Here is a 27,992-nt window from a genome sequence, read left to right as displayed (position 1 = left end):
GCGGGGCGGTTTAGCCACCATTCAGACCCATAGCTCAGTTGTGCGCAAAAGGTGCTTAGCCAGCTGGAGGAAAGTTGAACCGAAGTTGGGCAGGGAGGGAGCAAGGATGCCGACGATGCTGTGCTGCTGGGGAAACGGCTCCTTCGGGCAGCTGGGGCTGGGCGAGGACGGGGTCTCGGAGCCGTTGCCTTTCCGCCTGGCCTCCGAAGCCCTCGGCGGGCCGGAGGTGGTGCTGGTGGCCTGCGGGGAGCGGCACTCGCTGCTGCTTCGGGCCGATGGCAGCGTGGCTTCTTGCGGGGACAACGCCCAGGGGCAGCTGGGCAGGAGGCTCCCCCCGGGACAGCGGCGCGCCCACGTGCCAGGTAGGGACTACGAAGGTGGGGTAGGGGAGCAGCGCCTGTCTTTTTCTACCCAAGCGACCCTCTCTAACCCTCTTCTCACTTTGCAGTTTCTAAATATGGGAAATCTCTTTCCATCACAAAGGGGAGAAGGAGGGGAGGCCCCGATCTTAAGAGATCACACGCCCCGTCGAGTAAACGGAGCATCTTCCTCCTTGCACTTCCTTCCCAAGGAAGCCAGAAAGAACATTTTTAATGCTGCTTTTTGGGAGGGTGTATTAGTTTGTTTTGCTTTTGTTTTACAGTATTGTCTTATTTTGCGTTTTCATTTTGTTACTTTATGTTGCGAACTGTGATCCTCGGGTGAAGGGCGGTTCACACACATACACCCCTCTCCTGCGAGGGAGGCAAACGTCTAAAGGATGTTGTGGGAAAACGCAAGACATTCCCTTCCCACCAGGGGGCACCCCCGGGGTTGGGGGCTTGAAATTACATAGAATCCTAGAATGGTAGAGTCGGGCGGGATCCCCAAGGATCATCTATTCCAACCCCTGGTTCACCCCATACAATTTGAACCCACACCGGACCTTGCTTAGCAAATGTGCTACCGGTAGCAGTTTTACTGCTGCACCACTCGGTTGCTTCTAAAGTGGTTTGGGGTGGGGGTGAGGCTCTTCTTCTCGCCCACCGAGAGAAAAGATTTCAGTCCCTTCCCGGCCACGTAGGGATGAGTCACCGCTGTACCTGAGAGTTTTCGTTTCTCAGCCTTGACTCCCATCCTTCTGGTGAGGAGGCGCGCTTTGCAAAGACACTTTCGGTTTCCTTTCCTCTCTCTCCCTCCCCTGCTCGCTCTTGCCACCAGCTGGTCTCCCTGTTATTTGAGATAATGCGTTTTTTTTGTCTGCTTCGGGCACTTGTCCAAGCTGAAATTAGGCTTTCAGAAAAAAAATAAGAAACAAAAACTAGACGGCTCTGCAAGTGGAGACTCGATGACCCTTTGCCATTTCGCAGCACGCTCTTTTCAGCAAATAAGTTTCCTGGAAAATATTGCTTTCACAAGGAGCGCAGAAGCAGCAATCCAAGACTGCCTTTAGAAAAGGGATGGAACAAAAGCAACTTGTTGTTGGTCACTGCCTTTCGTTAAGCCCCATCCCTTAGGAAGAGGAAGACTTCCCTTTCTCTTGTTCTCACCAGATCTGCTTAGCAAAGTTGTTTTCCTTGCTGTGCTTCAAGTTTGCTTTCTTACCTTCCTGCACACGCATTAGAGAAGTGGATGGGGATCTCTTTTAACTCGATACCCCATGGGCCATTACCTGATTCGTTCCCCTGCACCAAACTGCAGTCTCACTGAACCTGTCATCTGTGAGTGCCTGGTTATTTGGCAACCTGTGAGATCATGGAAAGGAATAACTGCTTTTAGATGCTTTACATGGGCATTGTTTTTTTTAGAATGTTTTTAGAATGCTTTTTTTTCTTGCTTTGTTTCCATTTTCAAATTGCACATCTGCCTGGCAGAAAGAGTGCGGATATCCTGCTTTCTCATCCCAAAAAACGTTAGGTGGTATGTGCTTGGGATAGTTGACCCATTCTATCTATTCTTTGCAAAAATGCCGTTTATATAGATCGTGCAATAAATAATAGATTTATATACTGTATTTTGGAAAGTTGTTTATTCATCTGTTTGCTATTCATTTGGACATGTGTTAATCAGTTACTTCAAATTTTGCATTTCTGAAGTCAAGGAGCAGGATTTTGTCTATATTTGGGTGCAGTTGGACGCCATTTTGATTGAAGATGGCAGTCTGAACCTTTGAATATTGCTTTTGATTTTAACCACTTGCTTCAAAGCTGCACTGAGTGTTGTTTTTTTTTGGGGGGGGGGGTGTTATTAGAATTACCAAGCAACACCAGGTGTGAGGCTTGTTGTAAGAATATCAAGGTCATATGTGTGTGTGTGTGTGTGTGTGTGTTCATAAGTGTGCCAAGCAAACAAGGCCACATGTCTGAGGCAGACAGTCCTGACACCATTTTGTCTCTCAAAACTGACCAAATGTTTACCAAATGTTTCTCTGCAAGGAGGAAGGGGGTGTGGGAACCTTCCCATTGTCTCAGAAATTAAGTAATCACCATCTCAAAGGAATGGCCTGGCTACCCAGGAAAGGCAATCAGATACGACATTATCATATAAATTGGCAGGCAGGAGAAAAACAAACTTTCTCAGATTTCTGTTAAAATTTGTTGGAGACCACCATTTTTGTGATGTAGGTATGATGTACAGTATTGGGGAAGGTGGTTCTGGGATACACCCCTCTGCTGTGACGTATGTATGATGTTTCTGGGGGTGGTTCTGAACTCCAGCAGGAAAAATGTCGAATGTCTATATAAGGGCGGACACGCCTTTGTTCTGGGTTCCTTCTTTGTTCTCCTGCGTGAGAGGAAGGACCCTGTTGCAACAGTTCAATAAAGACTTTGTTTCTCAATCCTCTCTGGTTGGCCTCTGTTATATTCTCCTACCGATGGAGGACTCTACAAGGGCTCTTGTGTACCCCATAAGGGAATAAGGGCAGATTCTTGCTTATTACAGGCTGCTAGTCATTAAAAAAAAATCCCATTGACTGGCATGTTCAGATGTTAAACCATGGTTTAGCATTACATAGAAACAAGCCTGGGGTGCTTGCCCTCCCCCTTTTTGAGGAGATCAAAATCTTCCACTCTTGCTGTAACCTATGTCCTTCAAACTTGAGGACCGATGGTTTGTTCTAACTATAGTAAAGGTAAAGGGACCCCTGACCGTTAAGTCCAGTCGCAGACGACACTGGGGTTGCGGCGCTCATCTCGCTTTACTGGCCGAGGAAGCCAACATTTGTCTGCAGACAGTTTTTCCAAGTCATGTGGCCAGCATGACTAAGCTGCTTCTGGCGAAACCAGAGCAGCACACAGAAACGCCGTTTACCTTCCCGCCAGAGTGGTACGTATTTATCTACTTGCACTTTTACATGCTTTCGAACAGCTAGGTTGGCAGGAGCAGGGACTGAGCAACGGGAGCTCAACCCGTCGCAGGGATTTGAACTGCTGACCCTCTGATCAGCAAGCCCTAGGCTCTGTGGCTTAGACCACAGCGCCACCCGCGTCCTTGTTCTAACTATAGTCACCTAAAATAAACCAAGATCAAACCGTGCTTATCTTGACTCACAAATGGGGGAGTTCATGAAACCAAGTTATCACCATTTACCTTTCTAGGCGGCTTAAATATGTCAATGACCCCTCTGGCTATACAAATGAATATTCTTTTTTATGTGTCCCTGTCTGAAAGAGCAAATCCAAGCGCTGGAAACACAAACCATTGTCCACGTAAGCTGTGGGAAGGAGCACTCACTGGCCGTTTGCAACAATGGGAGAGTTTTCTCGTGGGGAGCTGGAGCTTTTGGACAGCTGGGCACTGGAGAATTAAAAGAGCGTTTGATTCCAAAGTAAGCAGCAAATACATAATACTCTCGGTGCTTTTTTTCCTCCTCTGCCTCAGATCTGGGCTGTACTTGCCTCTTAGAAAGCTGCCCACCTTTCCTTACCTGGAAATGCTCAGGATTGTGAACCTGGGACCTTCTGCATGCAAACCAGGGGTTCTACTATGGAAAAAACTGAGAAGGTCGCTTTTATTCAAAATCCTGGGGAAGGAAATGCCTCTCCCAGGCTGATTGCTTGCTTAGCACAGCTGCCTTTAAACTTTGATTCAATTTTGTAATAGCTGCTGTTACTTCTCCCTCTTACTTGTTGCTTGTTCTTTTCTTTAAGAACACACATTACTGATGTAGGCTGACCCTGGTGTTCTGGTTAAAAGCTAAAGAGAACAACTGCTTCAATGAGTCACCTGCATTTCTGGAAATTTAGCATAACATTCAGTTATAATCATTAATTTTAAATAGCAATGATTTAATTTGTCATTGGCACATTAGCAATTTGCTGGTTGTCTTTTTTTAAATGCTTTAAAAATAGTTTACCATTATTTGTCAGGCCAATTGGCCAACCCTTTTTTTTTTTTTAAAAAAAAGAAAACATCATCAACCTGTTTAAATGCCTAAACCCCCATTCTAAAGTGTCAATCACAATAAGACTGCTTCTCCTAAGCATGTTTAATAAATAACCCTAATTAATATATAACCCTGAGCATGTTGACTTCATAAATTTATTGTGTCTCAACACTTTTTTCCCTGAATTGTAAAATCTAAAATTTTCTTTCCATAACTTTTACAGGAAGGTGGATGGTTTGTCTAAATACAAAATAATACAAGTTGCATGTGGGAACTATCACTCAATAGCCCTGGCGAAAGGTAACCATTCACTTGCTCCATTTCTATGATTTGCGTCAAATGCTTGGTTGTAATAATAGAGTCTCAAAATGTCATAGAATCATGGAATTGTAGAGTTGGAAGGGACCCTGAGGATCATCTAATCCAACCTGTCCCATACGGGGATTCGAACCTGCAACCTTGGCGTTATCAGCACCATGCTCTAACCAATAGAGCTATGGCTTCAATGGAATCTTAGGCAGGCCTTAGTCCCAGATTATGGAACAGGCCCTGACTAGTGGGCAAAAGAGTTACCTCCCCAACCCTTTGTGGGTGGAGCTTGATAGGTGGGTGGAGCCTCCCACATATCAGTCACCTGACACCACAATGATTTCAGGTGACCTTTTCCTCTTTCATATTGCCTTCTTGCCCAGTGCTTTGCATAAGGCGTTGCAATCACCTATTTTCACCTGCCCCAAACCTGATGTAGTATAGGTGGGCGTGGCATGGCTGAAATGGCCTTTTGTGGGGCCAAGTGGGGAGGGTTGGTGGGACTAGCCAGGCCCACAGACCAGAGATAGCTCAGCTCCAGCTTTAGCCCAAAAAGAGGTGAAGGATTGCCAAGGTTGGGAAAAGCTGCTCTGGAATAGAACCTGAAATCCTCTGGTGTTTCCAGGGGCTCTTCAGCAGGCAGCTTGGTGTTAAAATGATACCCTCAACGAAGAAAGGTTTGCCAGTCTTTCCAGCTTGTGAGGAGGCTGCCATGTAAATACGTAATCTGTTTTCTTCCTCCCCTTCTTCCTCAAATGAAGATGGCAGAGTTTTCTCATGGGGGCAGAACACTCATGGCCAGCTTGGTCTTGGCAAAGCAGTCACGTACCAGGCTGGGCCGCAGCAAATTTCTGCCCTTGACGGCATCCCGTTGGCTCAAGTGGCTGCCGGCGGGTCACAGAGTTTTGCTCTGTCCCTTTCCGGAGTTGTGTACGGATGGGGAAAGAACAACGCACACCAGCTGGGATTGAGTCAGGCCGACCCCAAAGGTAAGCATGGTCTTTAAAATCCTGTTTCCTTGATGACCAGCTCTTGGTTGCTTCCACTTGCGGGTTGTGTAATGGTTTGGGAAATGGTTGCCCAAGGAAGTGAGGACTACTGAGGTGGAAAACTGAAATGGAAGCGGTTTTGCTGATTCCACAACATCCTGCAGAGCATAAACAAGTTAGGGTGCTTCAAGATGGTTGTGGAATAGGTGCTCCTCATGCATGCAAGGCTCCCCCTGCTCCAGTGTCCACACAATGTTGTTGGCATCAGGAGATAAGCCATATTTTTCCTCAATGTAGATTTTCCCAATTCTGGTTGAGAGAACCTGTTAGCAACAACTCCCTTGTGATATTAAGCCCCTATATGGAAGCTTCCTTTAAAATTAGTGTTCAGACCACTTCACCAGACCTTTAAATATTGCATCTGTCCTATTTAGTTATGTCTCTGTTTGAGGCCCTGTTTTTTCACTTTTAAAAAACCCAAAACAAAAGCATATTAAGTTTTTTAAAATAAAAAGTCTTCCAAAATCTGCTGTTCCGGCTCTTATCTAGCCTAAAGTGGTGATGGTTGCCTTGATAGCAAGGGAATTTGAAATCTGACCAGAAAGTAGCATAATGACATTTTTAATAATAATAATAATAATTAATAATAATAATGGACATAACAACACATTTCATTATGATAAGCAAATATGCCTCCCCAACAGAGCAAATCTTCAAACCGCACTCAATAGCTGCTCTGAGGAAACTTGATGTGATTTACGTCAGCTGTGGAGATGAACATACCGCTGTGCTCACTCAGGTTGGTACACCCCAAACCTTTTGGTGTCGACTAGCACCAGATTGTGTCTGAAAGTGAGGGAACAGCCCTCCCTGCAGATGCCTGACGTTGACTCTTAAACCTTCTGCATGCCGTACTGCTTAGCTATGGTCCCTTCATAGCAGATAATTTACAAAAGCAGTGTGTTGGGGCTGCAAGAGGAATGAGAAATTTGAACCGTTTTATTTTCTTGGAACTGGAAACACGCAATAGGCATTATTAACAAGAGTAATAATAGTTTAATGCTAGAACTCTTGTTTTGCCAAAACTGAATAGGATGGCAGCGTATTCACGTTTGGAGATGACAGCGCTGGACAACTAGGGCGTAGTTCTTCAGACCTAAAGACTGGCCCCGAGAAACTTGGCTCAGTTGACGGTCCAGTTTCTCATCTGGCATGTGGAAGGTATGTACCATAGCTTTACTCATATGTAGTAACGTTGGTCTTGGTCCTGACATCATGCAATACGTGCTTGCTGTCTATTGACACTTCTGCATGTGTTTCAGGAAGTGGGGCAAGCTAGTAGGCTGTCAGGAGGGTTTCAGAGCTGGTCGACACAGCTCATTCCCTGCTTATGCCGACTCACCCTACAGAATTTCATCCGGATGGGGCTGTTTTGTGAAAGTGAAGTGACACACCAGCGAAATTGTAAAGCGTGGGTCATGGGGAATCTGTGGGCCTGCGGATTACAGTTCTTGTCATCCCTGATCATTAACGTGCTGGTTAAGGATGATGAGTGTGGTGGGGGGTCCAACCAGCTCTAGAGGGCTACAGGTTCCCCATCCCTGCTGTAATGGGACATGGAAAACAAAAAACCAAACTTGTCAAAATCCATTGGTATGATGGAAAACAAGCAAGGCCCCAACTAAAGAAGAATGGCAACTTAAGCTGACGGAATACTGTATGTGCAGCTTGCAGACTTAACATATAGAATAAGAGAACATACGTTTAGAGAAGATTGGAAAATGTTTATTGAATATATGAGGGGAAATTGTGTACTCTTGAAAACGTTGGCAGCATTAAGATAAATTCAACAGTGTAAATAAGTTTTGATGGATGTAATAATGAAAATACTGAATGGTTTGGTTTATGTAAAATATGCAGGGATTTACAATATGCATAATGAACCATGGAAAGAGAAGAAGGGAAGTCATTTATATTTTAAGGATATTTAAATGAGTATTCTAAATTGTAAAACAGAAAATTATATCCATTGCTTATGAGGTCATTGCATTTTACAGTTGCCTTTCTGTACGTACAGTTTTATTTTTTATGTACACTGCTTAGAAATGCTAATGACTGAGCAGTATATGAATGTCTTAAATAATACGAAGAGTCATTTAACTGATGCAACAGAAACAAAGAGTTTCACTACTGGACCTCTAGTTATGTTCTGTAAGGTGCATATAGATAAAACGTACACTTTTTTCCCCCCATCAAACAGCTATCACACTGTTTGTATCTCTGCTTCTGGGCAACTGATATCTTTTGGACGTGGATGCCAGCAGCAGCACAATGGAAGTGGACCATCTTCTAGCAAAAGCAATGGGAGACGATGTTTTAACATCAGCGCTCTGGTTTCTCCAAACGGTACATCTTTCCTCTTTCAAAAATTAAATTAATTGATTCACCTGCGTTTCTGAAAATTGTACAAAAGACTTGTACACCATAGAAAATAAAAACGGCAACAACGTTTGGAAAAGAAACTGGCTCTGTGAAGACTACGAACCTACTCTTCATTATTAAAATGTATATTTAATGCTGCATCTCCTGTGGTCTGTATCCTATATCAGGGATGTGGAATCTGTGTGATTGTGGATGTCGTTGGACTCCATTTCCCATGAGCCCCAGCCAACCTAGCCAATTGGCAGGGAGCTGTAGTCCAGCAGAATCTGCAGGGCCATGGGTTCCCAATCCCTATGTTTCTGACCCAGGAGCCACCTACCCACAGAACTGTCTTCCCTAGATTCAAACTCAGTTTATTGGCCATCCTCCGCTGCATTAAGGTACTGGCTCAGGGCTTGCACAGCTTCTCCTGATTAAATAGTCTTCTATGGACATCCCAAAACTGTTCCTGTAGAATTTGCTTTGATGATCCCAGGAGAAGAGGGAAGGGAAAGTACAAGGAAAAGAAGCCCAGTTATCATGGGTTGAGCTGAATGAATGAATGGCTGATCCATTCATTTCATGTTCATTGCAGAATTGCTGGGTGTCCAAGTAAAACAGATTTTTGCTGGACCATACGTCACCTTTGCCACGGTGCTTCGGATGCAGGTAGATGACTCGCCTTTTCTGTATATTCAGTTGACTTTGGGATGTTTTCTACAGGATGGGGGCACGGCCATAAATAGCTTGTTCATGTAGGCATTCAACAAGCCTCCTCAGTGGAGGTTTTTAGTTGCATAGGATCTGATTTGATTTTATGTATGTACAGTGGAACCTTGGTTTTCGAGTGTCTCGGAAACCAAATGATTTGGAACCCAAATGCCGAAAACCCAGAAGCGAATGCTTCCGTTTTCAAACATGCCTCAGAAGTCAAACGGCTTCCAAGGCGCGTTTCTCCATTTAAATTGCCGACTGCCTATTGCACCTTGGTTGTCAAAAGTTTTGGAAGTTGAATGGTCTTCTGGAATGGATTGCATACGACAACTGTACTGTTGCTCTCTTGAGCTCTCTTTCTGAGTGTGTTTGAGTTTTTAAATATATCTATATAGCTGTTTATACAGTGGTACCTCGGGTTACGGACCCGATCCATTCCGGGGTGCCATTCGCACCCTGAAAAGTCCGTAACCTGAGCGGCGCTTTCACGCTTCTGCGCAGAACGTAACCCGGAAATAAACACTTCCAGGTTTGCCACGTTCGGAACCCGAAAAAACGCAACCCGAAGCACACGTAACCTGAGGAATGACTATGTTTTTATTCTATTGCCAAGCATTTCAGGAAGCCTTATGGGAAGCAATGCATAGAAAAATAAAATAATGCGGTAGCATGCTTCTAGTTTGGGTGAACTGCTAATAATAACTTTAGTAATAGCTAAAGATAATGAAGCTGAAACTGAGTTCAAATCACATCTTGGGCCTGAACTCACTACGTCCAGCCTCTTCCTCTTTCTCTGCTTCTACAGGTGAAACTCGAAAAATTAGAATATTGTGGAAAAGTCCATTTATGTAAGCAATTGTTTTCATTAGCTACTGGAGTTTAATATACGAGATAGACACCCGACATGCAAAGCAAGATATGTCCAGCCTTTCTTTGTTATAATTGTGATGATTATGGCGCACAGCTGATGAAAACCCCAAAGTTGAGATTGTTAATTTGGGGTTCTCATAAGCTGTATGCCAGAATCATCACAATTATAACAAATAAAGTCTTGACATATCTCGCTTTGCATGTCATGAGTCTATCTCATCTGTTAGTTTCACCTTTTAAGTTGAATTACTGAAAGAAATGAACCTTTCCACGATATTATAATTTTTCGAGTTTCACCTATACATTCCTGCCCCTGACCCCAGGTGCAGTATGGGAAAAATAATTCTGAGGTTACCTAACCTTTAGGCTGTTTATAAGGATTGCTGAGATAATTCTATTTGGAGTATATTGAATCCTATAAATACACGTGTACATACCTGTGTGGCATTTTGTGAATTGTCCCAGTATTCAGCTGTAACAGTGAACTGTAGCTGTAGCTATTTCTTAAGTTTTCACCAGCTGATCTTTTAAACTACAGTGGTACCTCGGTTCTCGAACGTAATCCGTTCTGGAAACCTGTTCGGCTTCTGAAACGTTAAAAAACCAAGGTGTGGCTTTGCCTTGATTGCAAGAGCTTCTTTCACTCAGCGGAAGCTGCGTCACACATTCAGTTTCCGAAAAACATTCGAAAATGGAAGCATTTCCTTCCGGGTTTTCGGCGTTCGAGAACCGGAACGTACGGCAATGGAGGCGTTCGGGAACCAAGGTACCACTGTCTTTGGACCAAATTTGAGCAGCTCCATACCTCATCCCAAGCCCGTACACCGCTTCTGGACTAAACATCAGGAAGAACATTCTGATGGTGGGAGCTGTCCAACAGTGGAACAGACTCCCTCGGAAGGTTGGGGGGGGGTTATGGGCAGAGGTTGGAGGGCCATCTGCCTTGCTGAGATTCCTGCATTGCAGGGGGTTTGCTCTAAATGACCCTTGGGGGGGTGTCCCTTCTACGATTCTGTGAAGATGATCTCTGTCCTTGGTGGGCTTCTAGTATAAACGATTAGCCATGTGACACTGGGGGATACTCTTTGACATGGCATTTTGTTTTGTATGTGGCGTGTTTTTGTTTCAAAGGATTCTGCAGTTGCAAATAAACCCACCTCTATGGAAAACTTGCCAAAGATTAGCCTGATGGACAGGGAACTGATGGAGAAGTGGTTGTTGGCAACAGCTGAAAGTGTGACGCGGCAGACAGCCAAAAGGTTGCGGTCTATATTTTCTTGTCCTTTAACAGGAGAAAAAACAGAGCATAAAGCTTCAATCCTGTTTTTTATCAGGCTTTACAACTAAAACATGGGACGCGGATGGCACTGTGGGTTAAGCCACAGAGCCTAGGGCTTGCTGACCAGAAGGTCGGCGGTTCGAATCCCCATGACAGGGTGAGCTCCCGTTGCTCTGTCCCAGCTCCTGCCCACCTAGCAGTTTGAAAGCACATCAAAGTGCAAGTAGATAAATAGGTACCGCTCCGGCGGGAAGGTAAACGGCATTTCCGTGCGCTGCTATGGTTCGCCAGAAGCGGCTTAGTCATGCTGGCCACATGACCCGGAAGCTGTACGCCGGCTCCCTCAGCCAGTAATGCGAGAGGAGCGCCACAACCCCAAAGTCGGACACGACTGGATCTAATGGTCAGGGGTCCCTTTACCTTTTTACAACTAAAACATCGTAGGAGAGCCACTGTAGACAGTTCTGCTCTCCGTCAATAATGACACTCTTAATTCTATTATTGCAATGATCCTTCCCAAAACGTTAGACAGATTTACAATTTATTGCACAAGCAGGATAATAATAATAATAATAATAATAATAATAATAATAATAATAATAATAATAATAATTTTATTATTCATAGCCGGCCCATCTGGCTGGGTTTCCCCAGACATATTGCAAAGAGGGTTCTTTAGTGAACCAGTTGCCATGTATACTGCAGATCTGTGGTTCCCCAACTTTCCCCACCATGGACCACTTGAAGATTGCTGAGGGTCTCAGTAGACTACTTAAATATTTTTCTGCCTGTTGTTGCAGTGCCGATGGTCGATGCTGTCTTATTTTTTTATTTCTTACAGCAATTATACCTTCTTGCATTACAACTTGGAATGCCATAGGCTGTGAATCAGCAAGATACAATATAGAAAGTAAAAGAAGCAATTAAAATGCAATTAAAAATTGATGTGAATATATAATGCAATGGAATCCACATGAATCCACAGACACACCTGAATGACACTCACGGACCCCTGGTGGTCCATAGTCCACAGTTTGGGAACCACTGCTGCAGACAGTTGATTTTATGATGAGTTACTTGGGTGCTGGCAATTGCATGTTCCATTGCTTCTGTTTACGACAGCAGTCCTGTGGCCCGCCAAATGTTGCTAGACTACAACTCCCATCAACACCAACCATTGGCCATGCTGTTTGAGACTAATGTGATTTGGAGACCAACAACCTATGGAGAATTGCAGGTTCCCCATCCCAGATTTAAGCTCTGTTTAGAATGCAATCCTAAGCATACTTCCTGGGACCTGCTTCCAAAAACATAGGATTAATATGTTAATATGGAACACTCCATAATTAAAAGGTATTAACATTGCAATTACTAGGGTTCCTGTAAGCTGGGTTTTAAAACTATTTTAAAAGATGCCCCAACAGAGTGCTTACATCAGTATGAAATCCAACACGCTTGTAACCAGGCTGACTTGTTGCTGGTTTTTAAAATTGGTTTTCTTCTCCTTTTTCTGCAGAGAAATCGAAGCAATATTTTCTTCCCCTCCTTGTTTAACAGCAAGTTTTTTGAAACCACGGTAAGTAGACTTCACCGCATGGGACGAAACGTGCAGAAGTTTTATTAGGAAATTATTTTGATTTTCTTATATAAGGCGTCAAAATGGTAACTTTTCCCCCAGATCTGCCGTGGAGACTGGCTGCTGCATAGCAGTGGACCTTCAAAAAGCAAGAGAAATGCTCGAGGAACTTGCTACAAGGGACTGGATTGCTGGCAGGGTAAGGGAGGGAAGGCCCCTTTTTCATAGCGTCAACATTTGGGTGTGGGTGGTCCCCCCCCGGCAAAACTGGTTCCCATGAAGACTTGTAGGGCGGAAGGTGAAGAGGCTGACAGTACGTGGAGACAGAGCCAATTATTTCAAGGTTTGTCTCCGTCCTTCTTCTCCCTCTTTGAATTCTACAAGGGGAAACACTGGGACCGAGGAGCAAGCTGACCGGCAGTGCCACTCCCTGGACTGATTTTTCTTAGGCTTGTAATCTCTGATGGATTTCGAAGAGCATGTGCACAACGCGTGATAACATGCACTATGTTCTGGATGCAAGCGCCTTTGCGGGGGGCACTGTCAGTGGTGTAGGAAGGGCGGGGTGTAGGGGGTGGGTCGCCCCGGGTTCCAGGGGAGGAGGGGGGAGACTCCCCGGCCCCTCCCGCCATTCCCCCGGCACCCCGTCTGTAAAGCAGCACGGCCGGGGCAGCCCCACAAGCCGCCACTCACTCACCGGCTTGCCGCGGGAGCAGCAGCACCAGCCCGGATGCGCTACGCATGCCTGGAAATTCTGGGCATGCACAGTGCATCCGACGTGCGTCTTGACGCCCCGCCCCCCAGAGGGGTGTCTCCGCTCCGCCGCCCCGGGCGGCAAAGAGGCTCCCTCCACCACTGGGCACTGTTCATATGATATCATCCCCCTGTCCTTCTTGTCAGTCTAAAGCAGCTGGAAGGGGCTATGCTCCAGTTTGTGCTGAGAATGCAGTTCTCAGTGGCTTGCAGCATACAGGTCTACTGACGTTGCAGGGCTGTGCCAGTGCCCCTCACGTTTAACTCGCCTACGAATGAAATAGGCAAAATAGGAAGCAGCGGAGTGACTTAGTTGCCTCTGTGTATCAGTAAATCAACACAACAGTTTCAAACCCCTCTCATTCGAAAGAGAGAGAATATTAAAAACATCTGTGGAAACACTAAGGACCCGGCTACACTAGTAAAGAAACAGCTATTTGAATGCGCTATAAACATGCAACACCAGATGGTGCCAGAGAACAGGAAATTTCAAAATGTGGCTTTCCATAGAGATTTTTTTCCTTTTGTTATAAGGATGTAATTTCTGGCTTACTTATAGCATCCCCGTGTCTAGGTCCATCCTAAGTGGGGGGAGGGGAACAGAGATCACCATTGCACACTAGTTTGAAAACATGCCTGCTTTGGTGTACGTGGGTGTTAGTGCACAATGGTGTGTACAGTTGCAAACCACTATGTGCAAAAGTGTGCATTACATTTGTACGCGGCCTTGGCTTCTGTTGGGTTGTTTTGCTGCTGCCCTTTGAACTATCTAGCCCTACAGATGTCAGAGCCAATAGGAAGGTCTTAGCAGTGTGCTCCAATTCATACATTAACTTTACAAAAGTAAAGCTAAAAAGAAGCTTAACTGTAAGAGGGTGGTAGCGGGTGTTGCAATCCATACCCAGTTAAAACATGTTTCTTTTCTTTCTTTATTTTTGCAAAATCGGCTGTAGATCTTTTCCTCTTTGCTGGACAACCTGATTCCCGCCCTTCCACTGAATTCTCCTCACCAGGAGGCTCTCTCCAGCTTCCTCCTGCTGCCTGAGTGCTGTGCAGCGCTTGAAGCCCAGAAGATGCAGCGTTTGGGTATTCCCTTTGCCAAGGCTGTCAATGGCCTGAGCAGGCGCTCTTTGGACATTCTAGGTAATTGGAGGGTTGGTTTCCTCCCCCCCCCCAGTCACATGAAACCACAGTTTAGTGTGATATCAGTACAGAGGTCCGTTCTTAACCTGAAATTGTTCTTAACCTGAGGTACCACTTTAGCTAATGGGGCCTCCCGCTGCCGCTGCACGATTTCTGTTCTCATCCTGAAGCAAAGTTCTTAACCCGAGGCACTATTTCTGGGTTAGCGGAGTCTAACCTGAAGCGTCTGTAACCTGAAGCATTTGTAACCCAAGGTACCACTGTATGTGGTCACAATGTGAGCCTGGGATTTCCAAAATGTGACGTCCCATGGGTTTGGAACAGGCTAGAGGTAAAAGTAGGCACCCAGGAAGCCCTTAGTGCAGCAAACAGTGGCAATTCTTCTTGCTTAGGTGGATATGTCAACTGTTGGAAGTATGCTCACGAAAGGCTAGGTTCTTGAAGGGACACAAACCTAAGCAGTTCTTTTCGTGGGGCATGCCTGCATCCTAAGAAGTAACGTATATTTGAAGCCCCTGTAATCAGCAATTCTGCAAACAAATTCTGGACTCTTGTGTAAATCTTGCAAATTTGCTCAGGGTACACTTGCTCTCATTTTGCATTGATCAGCTTAAGTCTGTTTTGCAATTCATCCTTGGTTTGCTTGCCATGGGGCGCTTCAGATAGTTTTGCTGAGAGCTGAACTCCCATGTCCAGCTGCTGCAAGTCTTGCTTGGCCAACTGCTAGCTTCTGAGATTTTGGTTGGCATTGCCGCCTGCGCAATGCCACTTGTTAAAAACTTGCAGCATCTTTACACTGAAAGCACTGGTTCCCAGGAACCATGAATCTGTCTTCTCTTGGGCTTCCATAGAATGATAGCAGACACAGTCATGCCTGTCTTTGAAGCCAAGTTGACATAGTTCCACTGTCCATGCACAGAACTTGGTGTGGATAATGGAATTCTATAAAATTCAGAGCTTTATTTGAGGAATGGAGATGGGAGTTTCTAGGTTCATAAACGGTTGGAAGTGAAATTTGCATGTGAGTTGGTGTGCCTGATGAAATGGGGCCAGGTTCAGTTTTGGGCAAGTGTTCTGATGAGAAGCAGAATGCCAAGTGTGGTGCAGTGGTTAAGAGTGTTAGTCTTGGACCTGGGGGGGGGGGCAGGGTTCAAATCCCCACTCAGACATGAAGCTCACTAGGTGACCTTGGGCACTGCCTCTCAGCCTAACCAACCTCAGGTAATCTGATGCACATTAAAGAGGAAGTTTGTTGCAGCAAGGCAACAAGTGGAAGAAAACAGGACTGCTAGTGGGGGAAAATATTCCTGTCTGAGTAGTGAGCTGTGGGGAAGGAGAAGGAGAAGAGGAGTTTGGATTTGATATCCCGCTTTATCACTACCCTAACGAGTCTCAAAGCAGCTAACAATCTCCTTTTCCCTTCCTCCCGCACAACAAACACTCTGTGAGGTGAGTGGGGCTGAGAGACTTCAGAGAAGTGTGACTAGCCCAAGGTCACTCAGCAGCTGCATGCAGAGGAGCGGGGAAGCAAACCCGGTTCACCAGATTATGAGTCCACTGCTCTTAACCACTACACCACACTGGCTCTTTTGCGTGTTCTTTTTCTTCTTTCAGAAAAATATTGGTCCTTCCTGCCAGCTTCGCATTTAGACCGAATAGTTCAGATGCTAAAGAAAGTGGTGCTCTCTCAGCTGCCCTGTTACCCATATTACCCTGCCTGCCAGGAGTTGTTACCTCTCCTGGAAGTGCTGAAAAAGCTATACAAGGTAGGCAACATCTTGTAAACGTGGGCTGATGACCTGGTGGCTGTTTCTAGATATAAAAGCATATGGACCTCAAGCTTCTTCTGCTTGTGCTTCCAGGTCAACAGGAGGGCTAACTGCAAGCTCCCGCTAAGCAACTTCTACATTGATGAAATCCGTCAAATAATTAGTCCCTTTGCAGATTTGGGAAGGTGGCATGTATGGATTGATGCCGTGGTAAGTATGGTTGCTTTGTGTCAAAAAGCTAAGAAATGCCAAGTTTGTGTATCTTGCACAAATTTGATAAGGGCGAGACAAATGCTTCTGCATATCTTAAATGGAAGCATGTGCTCCGTCCCCAGTGTTTCTTGTTGAAGATCTAAGGTGGCAGGACTTGGAACAAGATTTCTGCATGTCTTTCAGTGAGGCTGCTAGTCAGAATATATATTATGGTAGACTAGATAGCGAGTGTGGTGCCCTTCAACTTCTATGAGCCCTTGCTAGCGTGGTCAATAGGCTGCGCTAACCTTTGACCAAGAGGAACCCAAATTGACTCATCTTTTCCCCGGTTTAAGACAGTGCTTGGAATGCATTGGTTTGGTTTAGTAAAGTTCGCTGAATTAGTTCAAAACTGTTTGAACTACACCCAAAAGTAGTTCCCATAGTTGCTGGAGAAACCTAATGTGAATTAATTTCATTTTGGGTTAGAACTTTGAATTATTTCTAGTTTACCTTCAAATGCAGTCTCTTACATGTGTTTTTTGCTCTTAAAATCTTGAGGTCTAAGCTTAAAGATCATTGGGGAAACTAAGCAATTCTCATTCCAGTGTGCGTGTTTTGATGTTTTATTAGCCTGAACTTTATTTTACATAACAGTATATAAGTATATGAACTACATATACAGCAGCTTGTCACATTCTGAGGATCCTTTGGATGAATTGAACTGAACGTGAGCTGAACTAGTTTGCTTTGTAAGGGGCAGAACGTAAACTGAAGATATGTTGTACTTGAACTGGAATTTGTTCCATATTCAAAGTGAACTTTCCACAAGTGAAGAAGCTACCTTGTTTGAGATAGCTGTTCACACGTTAATAAACAGCATCCTTTGTGGAAGGGTAGCCATTTTGTATCAGTGTAATCAACATTTGAATAGCACAGGGATGAAAGCATTTGAGAATTGTAGTAATGGCTGCCGTATGGCAAACGATACCATCTTTATTCTTGCCACAGAAAAGTGTGTGTGAGAGAGTCAAAGCTGGGTGGAGACCAATGGGACAAAGACTGCTGGAAAAGGGAGTATGTTTGTTTGACTTACCACATGCACCCATATTTTTAAACAACATTCTTTCTTTGCAAGAAAATGGACAAAGAGGACAACTGTCCCATCTCTTTGTGCTGCTTTCCTTTTGTCTACAATCTGCTGACGAAGATGGAAATATTTGCTTACGAGTCCTATTTCCTGCAAGAGGTAAGGGTGATATCTAAAGGATTGTTAGCCCAGCTTTGCTATTCTACTATTTCGTGCGAGATGAAAGGCCATGGTGAATTTGGTTCTTATCTTTCCACTCTTTTTAGTGTGCATGAGTCTCTGCATGCAGAGATTGTGCATAATGGAGGAGCAGAACTGCATTTGCTCCTCCAGGCCGTTAGCTATGTGGAAGTGACTCTTGCATAGGACGGGGATGGGGAACCTTTTGACCATTGTCCATCCTGGCTGGGGCTGGTGAGAACTGGAGTCCCAGCTGTTTTATACTGTGTTTCAAATTATTGTAACCTGCCCATAGGACCTTAAATTAATTTTTCCCAGGACTTGCCACAGATTATAAGACATACATTAACCAAGTTTCTTTAGTTCCATCGATTGCAGTTGATCTTGAACATGTTGAAGGTTTCTTCTGACCTGACTCCTTATCAGTCTTGATCCTGACCTTTCGCCCTGCTGCATTATTTATGTGAAGGTTGCACATAATTTCTCTCTTCTATGAGAGGCTGGAGACATTGAGCAGTTCTACCTTTTCTTTGTCACCTGTTAACATTTCACTAGCCTTACCATTTCCTTCCTCTTGCATTAGACACACTTGAAAAAGCTCTTGCCATACCTTCTCAGCCTCAGTTGTTACGGCCTGTAGCTACCCTGACACAATGCCTACAAGTCTGGGCTACTCATCTATGCTCATCCTTGGTGAACTGTCCCTCCTCCCATTGCATATTCTTGTTGAGATATGATAGGCACCCACTATCTAAAACTTTCTGGAAATATTTGAAAACATTTTTTTTTTTGTGCTGAAAATCCAGCTAGGTGGATAGGTCCATAGGTGCCCACCTTGCATTTTTTTAAAAATAATCATCTTCTGCTATTTTTTTGTGCTGTTTTTAAACTGCGTTTTAGCTGCTTTTATTATATTTTGTCCATTGCCTTGGGGGCAAATATGGAAGGCCCTTAAACAGTAGCAATAGCAACCATGCCAGCCCTGCTGCTTTATCTGGGGGTCAGCCCTACTGTGAAGTGGGGTGCCATTCAAGAGAGCCAAGGAGTCGGTTACTTCATTTGCTTCACCACATGAAAACCTAGCTTGAATTTCCTGACTCAGGTGCAAAATTCGTCTTCAACCAGGTCTTTGGCTGATTAATATTCTACGGCCTTCAAAATGTGTTTGTGATGGGGAGGGGGTTATTGTTTTATTTTAACTATATTGTGCTTTTCTCCTGTATTTTTATCTTGTGAACCACCTTGAGATCTTCGGAGGGAGGGCGGTATATAAATTTAATAAATAAAAAATGTATGTTTGTCTCTTCCCCCATCCCTCCAGCTCATTGTTTAAGCGTTTTGTGCCGCCGCAACTGGATTTTAAAAAAGAAAACCTCCCACTCTTCTCTCTCATTGGAATTATTTCTCATTATGCCTTTCATTCCTTCAGGGACTCCTGCCTGCCTTGAGTTCCTTTCCCCATTAGTATACCTAGCAATTAATGCCTACCTAGCACATAGCTGTCAACCTTCCCTTTTTTTTGCAGTGGAATAAGGGAATTCCCCCCCCCCAGGGAAAGTTGACAGCTAGTGACCTAGTGTCTCTGAAGCACTTATTAAAATATGTGCCACTTTCCACAGACTGTAAAAGCCAATGCTCGTGACACATTGGTACGCAATCGACTCCTGAGAAAAGACGAACTCCCTAAACTGCCTGTCTTCCCTTTGAGGGTACGGCGCAAGAACCTTGTGGAAGATACGTTGCGCAAGCTGAGTCAAGTAGAGGACATTAGCCTGAAAAATCAACTCTTGGTAAGCTTCCTAAGGCCTGCTAAAGTACTGCATAGGGCTAAACTCCGGAACTAGGTGAAACGACCTCAATGACTAGGTCTGGATTGGGCCGACTGGGGATATTCGGATAAGGAAAGACAATCCCAATATAAAACAGCATGTCACTCAGCTCTGGACAAATTTGAAGCACATTATCTGGTGAGGTTTTGTTTTGTTTTGTTTTTACACGTGTGACGTTGTTTTGCTGGGTGCTGCCTATTTCCATTTTGTTTCCACCAGCCCAAAGGAAAGGATGCAAGCTGCCCTTTTCCACTGCTTGTGTGTTCACTGTATTTTGATTTATAGAACTGCTCTTTTGCACAAAACAGCTGTACAGTCGTGCCTTGGATCTCAAACCGTCTTGTGCTCCTGAACAAATTGGCTTCCGGTTTTCGAATGTTCTTTTGGAACCCGAACGTCCGACGCGGGTTCCACGGCTTCCGATTGGCTGCAGGAGCTTCCTGCAGCCAGTCAGAAGCCGTGCTCTGGTTTCCGAACATTTTGGAAGTCAAATGGACTTCCAGAACGGATTCCGTTCAACTTCCAAGGTTGTTGTTGTTCAGTCGTTCAGTCGTGTCCGACTCTTCGTGACCCCATGGACCAGGGCACGCCTATCCTTCACTGCCTCTCGCAGTTTGGCCAAACTCATGTTAGTAGCTTCAAGAACACTATCCAACCATCTCATCCTCTGTCGTCCCCTCTGCCAAGTACCGCGCACTAGTTTGGACAGGGAACATTGAGGTAGTTTTTGGAGGCATAAAATTCAAAGCCGTCATGTGTGGGCGAAGGGGCACAAGCACACTCACAGAAACAGTGACCGACCTATGCACAAACACCCTAGTGTGGCCACAGCCTGGGAAATGCCCCCTTTGCGCGCCTGTATCAGTTCTTGCCTTTCACCGAAGATCAAACTTCTGAAACAGCCTTTGCGGTTTCTCTGGGAAATGAATGTTTTTGTTGCTGTGCTATTATATAAAAAGTTTCCTACACCCCCAAATATATCCGATCTTATCTCTCTCCCATGTACAGACTCCTGAACAGGGCCTCAAAAAAAGGGGCCCCTAACAATTAAAGGTTGGGTGGCCTAGTAAATGTGCTTTCTTCTTTTCTGTTCTCTCCTTTTGTGAGGTCAATATGGCTGATTTTAATTTTTGTCTTGCAGATTGAATTTGAAGGTGAGATGCCTGGTCACGAAACCGGAGGGGTCTTGTTCGAGTTCTTTTCCTATGTGTTCGAGGAGATGGTGCAGCCAGACTATGGGATGTTTACGTGCTGTGAGCAAAACTCCCCCATATGGTTTCCTTCTAGGGTAAGTATTTCAGACAGAGGACCTGGTCCAAACCTAGGTCAGACGTAGGTGACCCCCCACCACCACCCGACCCCTTTTTTAAGCCAGCGGGCCACATTCCCTTCTGACGGCCACATGCCACAGGTGTGTGGGGCCAGTGGTGAAAGTAGACAGAGAGCCCAAATGAAAATTGTACTGCTTTTCTACAGTAGGGCTGTGTACATACAGTGGTACATTGGCTCTCAAATGCCTTAGTTGTTGGAACAAATCGGAACCCGAACGCTGCAAAAACATTTTGAACGGTTTCGGAAGTCGAACAGACTCGCGGAACGGATTAAGTTCAAGAACCAAGGTACCTCTGTACTATTCCTCTGAAGCATACTCGAAACACATTCTTTCCCTCAAAGAATTCTGGGCACTGAAGTTTGCCCTCAGAGTTCCAGTGCCCAACAACCCTTAACAAACTACAGTGCCCAGAATTATTTGAGGGAAATAATGTGCTTTAAAAGTATGGTGTGTAGTCAGCCCCAAGCTACACTCACATCCTCCTCTGTATCCCCCATCCAGAGAAAAACAGAGTTCTAGGACACATTCCAGCCAGGTAAAAAACACTCCTAGGATGCAAAGCAGGGCTAGTAACAGACTTTGAGTTGTGAGATTTCCAAGGGCCTGATAGACATTTGTGGGGGGCATTCGGCCCCCAGGCCAGAGTTTCCGTATCCCTTTCCCAGGCTATTCCAGATGCCTCCCATTTCTCAGTCACCCTTCCTTCCAGGCATGCCTGTTTCACTGCTGGGCTTGCTTTATGAGTGTATAAAGCCCAACCTGCGCAGGTCTGAACGGTGTAAACTTCTATATCCAACCCCCCCCCCCAAAAAAAACATTACAGAGGCCCCAAACCTCTTTTCCAGGCTGGAGTTGAGCAGTTGTTGTTTTTTACCACAGGGTCGGTGTAACCACTGCTCCCCAGATTCGATCAACCCCATCCAATCCGCCGTTTTCTCTCCCTCTGAATATTAGACTTGAAACTAGATTCCTGTTGGCTCTAATGGGAGGCTGTTTTCAAGCCTAATTGAGGGCAGGTGGTATTTGTGGAAAACCCACCCTCCTGTTAATTAGGCTTGAAGAAAGGGCTTGGGAATGTGCCTGTGAATAAGTGTGTGTGTGCATGTTCTTGCATGAATGGGTGTGTATGGATGTAGATGGATAGCTGTCAGTCTGCCGCTGGCCTTGGTTTGTCCATAGCAGACCAGTTTCCCTCTTAAGGTGCATCTGCCTTAGAACATCCAACCCATTTCCTGTTGCTGTGATCTTGTGTCCTTGCAGCCCTCGGTGGAGAAGAATAAATATCTTTTCTTTGGGATCCTCTGCGGGCTCTCCATGTTCAACAGAGTCACTGCCTATGTGCCTTTCCCACTTGCTGCCTTTAAAAAACTGCTGGGCAAGAAACCTACCCTTGAAGATCTGAAGGAGCTAAGCCCTGTCATAGGGAGGTAGGTGGCTTGAACTCTTTCCACCTATTCCCCTAATTTCCAGTTTCTTGTTTCGCTTGGCAGGACCAGGCTGAGTCTCCTAACTCTAGGATATTCTATCCATTTAAACTTACAAAGGCCGTGTCAGATTCAGCCACAAGATTCAGCCTCCACAGAGCCTAGGGCTTGCTGATCAGAAGGTTGGCGGTTCAAATCCCCGCGATGGGGTGAGCTCCCGTTGCTTGGTCCCAGCTCCTGCCCACCTTAGCAGTTTGAAAGCATTTAAAAGTGCAAGTAGATAAATAGGTACCGCTTCGGTGGAAAGGTAAACGGTGTTTCCGTGCACTGCTCTGGTTCGCCAGAAGCGGCTTAGTCATGCTGGCCACATGACCTGGAAGCTGTATGCCGGCTCCCTCGGCCAATAAAGCAAGATGAGCACCACAACCCCAGAGTCGTCCACAACTAGACCTATTGGTCAGGGGTCCCTTTACCTTTAAGGAAGCTGTGGCCATCTAGATGTTGCTCCACTACAGGTCCTGCCATGCCTGACCACTGGTCATACTGACCCCTGGGAGTTTTGGGAGTCTAGCAACATCTGTAGGGCCACAGATGCCCCCACCCTGATTGAAAACAAAATTATGCAAGACATGGAAGTCACCAATCGGATCTCCTGACATTTGTCTTGTTTGGGATTTCCCCTCCACGGAGTTCTTACAGTACCTTGGGAAACAGTTTAGGTAGGAGGATACTGGGTATGGAAAGGAAGGGTTAAATCCATCACCCCACTTGGAGGCACAGCTGCAATCAAAACAGGGCTCCCCCCCCCCACACACAACCTGGCACTAGGCTGTTAGAAACCACATAAGCCACTTAGTTGTCTAACAGGTGCTCAGTTGAGCATCTTGCCTATAGACAAAAACGTGCTGCTTCAAAGGAAGGGTTTTCAGGAACAATTGTACTAGGGCCTCCTAGGGAGATTGGGACTGCACCATCTCACCAAGGAATTTACCACCTCCTGGAACCAGACAGCCATCTCTTCCCTGCCAGATGCAATGATCCCAGGAGCAATGATAAATTGATTGACATATGCTTGATCAGGTATGTCCAAACACAGGGGTCAGCAACCTTTTCCAGCCATGGGCCGGTCCAACGTCCCTCAGACCATGTGGGGGCCCGGACTATATGGGGGGGGTGAACAAACTCCTATGTCCCACAAATAACCCAGAGATGCATTTTAAATAAAAGGACACATTCTACTCATGTAAAAACATGCTGATTTCCGGACTGTCTGCTGGCCAGATTGAGAAGGCGATTGGGCTGCATCCGGCCCACGGGCCTTAGTTTGCCTACCCCTGTCCGAACACATGGACATACACTTGGGGCCCTAAACTCAGAGTCAAACAAGAAAATAAGACCAGGTGGATGGGGAATTTCTGAAACAATAATGGGATATTGGCTCCGCCCAGGGCATGATGGAGAACAGCAACAACCGGGGGAAAATAGACATAATATTTTACAAGGACAGGAAGAAACATCACAGACAGAATAATTGCCACATACAGGAAGAACAAGGATATAATTTGAGTGCCCTACCTGTAGTTTTATAAATCATTTAATGTGTCAATACGAATGGAAGTTGTTAATACTGCAGTTGTTGTATAAGGGATTGTTATTTTGACTGGAGTGTAATTGAAATTACTAAGATTTTGGAAACAGAAATAAAGTAAATCATCAAACCATCAATTCTAGCATGCGGGGGGCCACCTAGATTATATAATTTGGTATCTGAATGATTGGTATTAGTAATTGCATTATAATTTGGCATTGTTATAATGAGTCTATTATTGGATTATCGTAATTGAAAACTAATAAAAATTATTATAGAAAGAAAGAAAATAAGACCAGATGGCTTGGCCTTTCCCACTCTTTTAACTGCTTGAGTAAGGCTACTAAATATATGCTGTAAACATTTAAGGGGGAGGAAATAAATCCATTTCTATTTCCTTTTGTTTTATTAACAAGGAGTTTGCAGGCAGTTCTTGATTATGAGCATGATGACTTCGAAAAAAGCCATGAACTGACTTACAATGTGAGTACCTAGATGATGATGATGATAATAATAATAATAATAATAATAATAATAATAATTCTGTTCTTGTTACATTGCCACTGTGTCTCTTTCACCTGGTAATGTCTAGGACTCACATTGTGGTAAATTCTAGAGTGCTTCTTCCTGCAAGTGATGGTGGCTCTTTTAACATTTGGGAATGTGGCTAAAATATCATATAAAAGCAACAGTCATGGGCATTAATTTTAAAAAAAATCCTTAGAAAAATAGCTATTTCAACAGAAATATAGCTATTTCAACAGGTGTGGTTGGGGATCATGAGTGTTGTAGGACCACAGCTTCCTTGTACCTGGTCTATGAACCCCTAAAATGAGAGCCAGTGTGGTGTAGTGGTTAAGAGCAGTAGACTCGTAATCTGGGGAACCGGGTTCGCGTCTCCGCTCCTCCACATGCAGCTGCTGGGTGACCTTGGGCTAGTCCCACTTCTTTGAAGTCTCTCAGCCCCACTCACCTCACAGAGTGTTTGTTGTGGGGGAGGAAGGGAAAGGAGAATGTTAGCCGCTTTGAGACTCCTTCGGGTAGTGAAAAGCGGGATATCAAATCCAAACTCTTCTTCTCTTCTTCTTTTAATGACTGCATTGTTAGCCGAAAGCTGTTCATAGAATTCCCTGTAAATTGAAGGTATTGTATGAAGCTTAGCAAGTGTTAAGAGACAAAATTACTGTGTGTGTGTGTGACTGACTTTGTTTTCAGTACCTTTCCTTAAACATACATTTCCAGATATCTTGGGACGACGTGGATGTCGACTTAATTCCAAACGGCAGTTCAGTCGCTGTGAACAATTCAAACAAGTATGTAATGATGCCTGAGGATGTTGGCGGGAAATGTGTCAGGGCAGATCTGAGGGCGATTGGTGGGTGAGGGGTGGGACCACAACTGGAATTTGATTATTTTGTTAGGACTATTAAAGACACTCTTCTGTTTTAGATTCATAAAACTTCAAAATGACATGATTTTATTAGTGAGTTGTTGTTGTTTTTTAACCTTTTGACCGTGAACTGCTTTGAAGGTTGGACTGTTACACTGGTGACAACTTACATTTCAGATTTTCAGCTCCCCAAGGGCTCCACGTGTGGATAACAACAGTTGTTTGTCGATATCTGCAAGGGTTCCTTTCCCCAAAAATCCAAGTCAAATAAGTGGAATATAGAAAAGGAAAGCAGTAGCTAGGCTAAAGGAAGAGACACAAGTGTTTCAATCTGCAGTTAAAATAGCCCTAACCATTTTGAATCGCATCCCCTGGTCTGCTGCCATCTTGATTTCATTATGGTGCCTCCCTGGCCATTCAAATCTTCTGGCCATTCAAATCATTATGGTGCCTCCCTTGTTTCATTATGGTGCCTCCCTGGCCATTCAAATCTTCTGGGCACACTGGTACATTTTACATCACGGTATATACTAGTAGGCTCAGAACATTAATTTTAGGAGTTCCTAATAATATATCTGTTAAGTATTGCGGCAAAGGAACTTGTACATTGCTATTAAGTGAACATATGCAAACATAGTGTGATTGGATAAAGTGCTGGATTTGGACTAGGAAGACCTAGATTCAAATCAGAGTTTGCCTGTCGATGGGTCTGTAACCTTCTGGTGGCCACTAAAGTTTCTATCCATATATCTATCTATCTATCTATCTGTCTGTCTGTCTGTCTGTCTATCTATCTAGGCAGTCAACTTAACTGCCCACTTATTCAATGTTTTACCCTCATTTCTTCCAAAGGAAAGATTTTGTCAACAAGTATGTGGACTACGTCTTCAACAAATCGGTGGAGGGAATTTTCCAAGAGTTCAAGAGAGGGTTTTACAAAGTCCTTGATGAACGGATGGTTGCCTTCTTTGAGCCTCAGGAACTGATGGATGTGGCGATTGGGAATGCAAATTATGACTGGGAGTTATATGAGAAGGTTGGTGGAGAGGGGCGGGGTGTGTGGAACTACTTCCTAGACCATCATTATATTGGGTTTATTTTTAATATCTTTCAAGTTTCACTTGTTCATCTTTCTCTTTGTCTGATTTCATTTTCCTTCCCTTTTTTATGAAGAACACTGTGTACTTGGGGATATACAGTGAAACGCACCCTACCATAAGGATGTTCTGGAAGGTTTTCCATGAACTCACTTTGGCGGACAAAAAAGGCTTTCTGTGTAAGTATCCCATTTGCAAGGCCCAACTTTCAAGCAGTGCGCTTGAAATCCTGCACGGATTTGTGGTGTAGTGGTTAAGAGCGGTAGACTCGTAATCTGGTGAACCGGGTTTGCGCCTCCGCTCCTCCACATGCAGCTGCTGGGTGACCTTGGGCTAGTCACACTTCTTTGAAGTCTCTCAGCCCCACTCACCTCACAGAGTGTTTGTTGTGGGGGAGGAAGGGAAAGGAGAATGTTAGCCGCTTTGAGACTCCTTAGGGTAGTGAAAAGCGGGATATCAAATCCAAACTCTTCTCTTCTTCTTCAAATGATTCTCTCAATTTGTATATAGAAACAGCATTGATATTTTCCTTCATAATGCAATGAACTTTTGATCAAAACTACTGGGGTGGAAAGACGACTTGCAAAGCTAGACTGTAGCATTAAAACATGTTTGGAATGGTCTGAATATTTTCTATTTCTGCCCTTGCATTGCCTAATCCTCCTCCTTGTCGATTTAGTGTTTGTTTTAGGAAGTGACCGGGTCCCTGTGGTAGGAATGGACTCCTTGAAGCTAACAATCTACTCTCATAAGTCGCTTTCAGAAGAACATATCCCTGAGGCCCAGATCTGCTATCACCTTCTTCTTCTGCCACCTTATTCAACCACAGGAAAACTGAAGGAGAAACTTCTCCAGGCTATTGAGAACAACCGTGGCTTTGGCAAGCAACTCTAATACAGGGACTCGCAAGATGTGTAGCTTTTGTCTTCAAATGAAAGGAAGTTTGTCTTCTCAGGCAATCTGCTCACTGCCCTTTTAACTGGACTTTGGTCAGTTGATTGACTGATTGTTCTCTCTCCACACGCCCAATTTGAGAAAAAATATTTTACAGCTTAGTATAGCCTGTTTTAATGTGTAATGACGTCCACATTGGCCTCATTACTCCAGGGCTAATTCATTCACCCAGTTACATGTATTTCCTAAATTGTTGAATTCCTGTAGTTTTCCTGTTACCCCACTTTCAGTGTGCATTTTAATGATTACTTTTAAAGGTACCATTGCAACAACAGCACATACATTTTAATGTGTGAACAGACAGGCTGGTGCCTCACTCCATTTGGAGATGCAGAATGTTATTTTTTGTTGTTCTTATTTATTTATATGTACCAAAATTTAAGTGAGAACACAGAATAGATTCAAATCGGCACACATATTATTCTGCAAAGAGTACTAAAAGCAAAGTATATTGGAATTATAGACTTTCAGGCAAAACAGACTGTTCTAAACTCTGTGTTTAATATTTTACGGTAAAAACCCTGCTAAATAAATTCTTAACTGCTTATTGTCTCCTTTCTTTCCAAAGTGTCACTGTGTTAACTTGACCCGTATGCAACTAGTTCTATTGAAGCAGGGAGCTTGGGTATGTTTAGCCTGGTAAAGAGGAGACTGAGAGGAGATATGATAGCCATATTCCAATATCTCAAGGGCTGTCACATGGAACAAGCTTGTTTTCTCCTGGTC

General features: G+C 44.5%; 1 protein-coding gene across 1 annotated transcript; it reads left to right on the top strand.

Annotated features, from left to right (window-relative positions):
• The first annotated feature begins 47 nt into the window (after positions 1-47).
• Positions 48-27,818, top strand: LOC117053097 (probable E3 ubiquitin-protein ligase HERC6). The gene is made up of 23 exons (XM_033160609.1): positions 48-362; positions 3,652-3,808; positions 4,590-4,666; positions 5,437-5,664; positions 6,369-6,463; positions 6,758-6,885; positions 7,925-8,070; positions 8,681-8,754; positions 10,801-10,928; positions 12,465-12,524; positions 12,627-12,723; positions 14,231-14,420; positions 16,035-16,186; positions 16,283-16,399; positions 17,520-17,630; positions 19,271-19,441; positions 20,622-20,768; positions 22,074-22,240; positions 24,242-24,308; positions 25,068-25,138; positions 26,068-26,251; positions 26,389-26,491; positions 26,992-27,818. The coding sequence occupies exons 1-23, from the start codon at positions 107-109 to the stop codon at positions 27,204-27,206; spliced, it is 3,141 nt and encodes a 1,046-aa protein (XP_033016500.1). The 5' UTR covers positions 48-106; the 3' UTR covers positions 27,207-27,818.
• The last annotated feature ends 174 nt before the right edge of the window (positions 27,819-27,992 follow it).

The sequence above is a fragment of the Lacerta agilis genome, chromosome 9 (assembly GCF_009819535.1).
Source record: "Lacerta agilis isolate rLacAgi1 chromosome 9, rLacAgi1.pri, whole genome shotgun sequence".
Classification (NCBI taxonomy): domain Eukaryota; kingdom Metazoa; phylum Chordata; class Lepidosauria; order Squamata; family Lacertidae; genus Lacerta; species Lacerta agilis.
This window is presented reverse-complemented; position numbering and strand designations above follow the sequence as displayed.